The following is a 1,689-nucleotide window of genomic DNA, read 5'->3' on the forward strand; positions in this document are numbered from 1 at the left end:
TCCTCTTCTATATATCATACTTGTATTTTCTTTTTTATAAAATTAATTACTTTACACTTTATATTGCACTGACTTTGATATTTAATTTATAATAGTAATAATAAACTGATAAAGTGATGTTTGAATTCATTTATAGTGCAACACTTTTTGCTTTGTTTGTTATCATGAATAATGTTTCATTTCTCACTTTTGCATTGAAGTGTTAAATGGTTGTACACGAAATAAAGTGTTAGTTATTACTCTTTTTTGTTTTCCTCTCATGACATATATATGATTGATGGGATCTAAATTAAAGTTAAACTTTACTATTATTGCTCACACACAACTCATGCACTGACATGCATATATTATGTTCATTCGAATAATAATTAACAAGAAGTTGATCATGTTTCATTCATAATTAATATTATATATACGTTATGTATGTGCAGTGTTAACACTTGTCTTCATAGCGAGTTATACTATGTACAAACTGGTGATATTGCCAAACTTCCACTACTTTGCCATTACCCTGTTAAGGTACATACCTTGTTAAATTAATAGTTTCATTTTATTTTATTTTATTTTAATTAATTAATTATGGTCCTGCTTGACTTTTGCTGAAATCATATGCCTATGTGAATGTGATAAATAATAAAGCTTGGTTGTATAGAAATTATCATCAGCATATTAATTAATAGATTAATTGTCTTTAATTAGTCAATGGTTTTATTATAATAATCTTAAGCGGAGAGATTAATTAGTTAAGTTCGTCATCCTTGCTTTGCATGTATTTTTCACCGAAATCAGAACTTAAGATATAATAATAATTTTTTCAATGTATTGCTGGTATGTTATTTTTTAATGAAATTAATTATGACCATGTAATGTTTTTTTCTTATTCTTATTGAAGTAAGGATAATGTTCATTCCGTTAGTCCATTGATTTTTAATAGTATTAAGTATGTGTTGGGTCGGAGAATTTTCATCCAACTCAAAACTTTAAGATGTCAAGTTAATAGATTTCTCATTTTATAAACTTCTCACTCTTTTTTACTTTCTTTAATGTAAGACTAATTTCAACACTCCTTACACTTACGACATTAACAGTATGCTATATTAATAAGTTGGCTACATTAATTTATTAGTAATTTATATATTTTTTTTCTTTCTTTCCTTTCTCTATCTCGGAAGCTTAAGTTTGACTTGTTAACACCAGTGATAATTAAGGCTACAACACTAAAAATGTTCATACTTATACATGCATAAGATAGAGATGGTTTTGAATTTGGCAACGTGCAACCATACATACACCATGTGCATTGTTTTCATGTATGAGAATAAAGTGTGTACATAACTTAGACGCCTTCTTTTTCATTCATATATAAGCTTCTTCTAATTCAATCCACACACGTACATACATCAGCTACCATAATTTTTTGCAGTTGTTCCTTTCTTATCCATCACCATCCATTATCTAATCATGTGTATATTGAGGGAATATTCTTCAACTCATAACATGAAATTGTGTAAGAGTTTTTTTTATGTGAATTTTTTTATAGCTTTTATTTTTTTAATTGATTTTATGCTAATAAAATTCTTTTTTTTGAGGTCAACAAAAATCAAACTCTATAAATTCTTAACTCATATAAATTCTGATATCATATTATGATATAATTTTTTTAAAATCTTAAATTGATAAGAATAGATA

The 1,689-nt window shown here is 26.2% G+C and overlaps 1 protein-coding gene across 1 annotated transcript in view; it reads left to right on the forward strand.

Annotated features, from left to right (window-relative positions):
• The window catches only part of LOC107629648 (probable inactive purple acid phosphatase 27), an 8,327-nt gene that overhangs the window by 776 nt on the left and 5,862 nt on the right, over positions 1 to 1,689 (forward strand). Inside the window, exon 2 of the mRNA XM_016332485.2 lies at positions 432 to 519. Within this exon, the coding sequence (XP_016187971.1) occupies positions 432 to 519 (88 nt within the window). The remainder of the gene's footprint in view (positions 1 to 431; positions 520 to 1,689) is intronic.

Source organism: Arachis ipaensis, chromosome B03, assembly GCF_000816755.2.
Source record: "Arachis ipaensis cultivar K30076 chromosome B03, Araip1.1, whole genome shotgun sequence".
Lineage (NCBI taxonomy): Eukaryota > Viridiplantae > Streptophyta > Magnoliopsida > Fabales > Fabaceae > Arachis > Arachis ipaensis.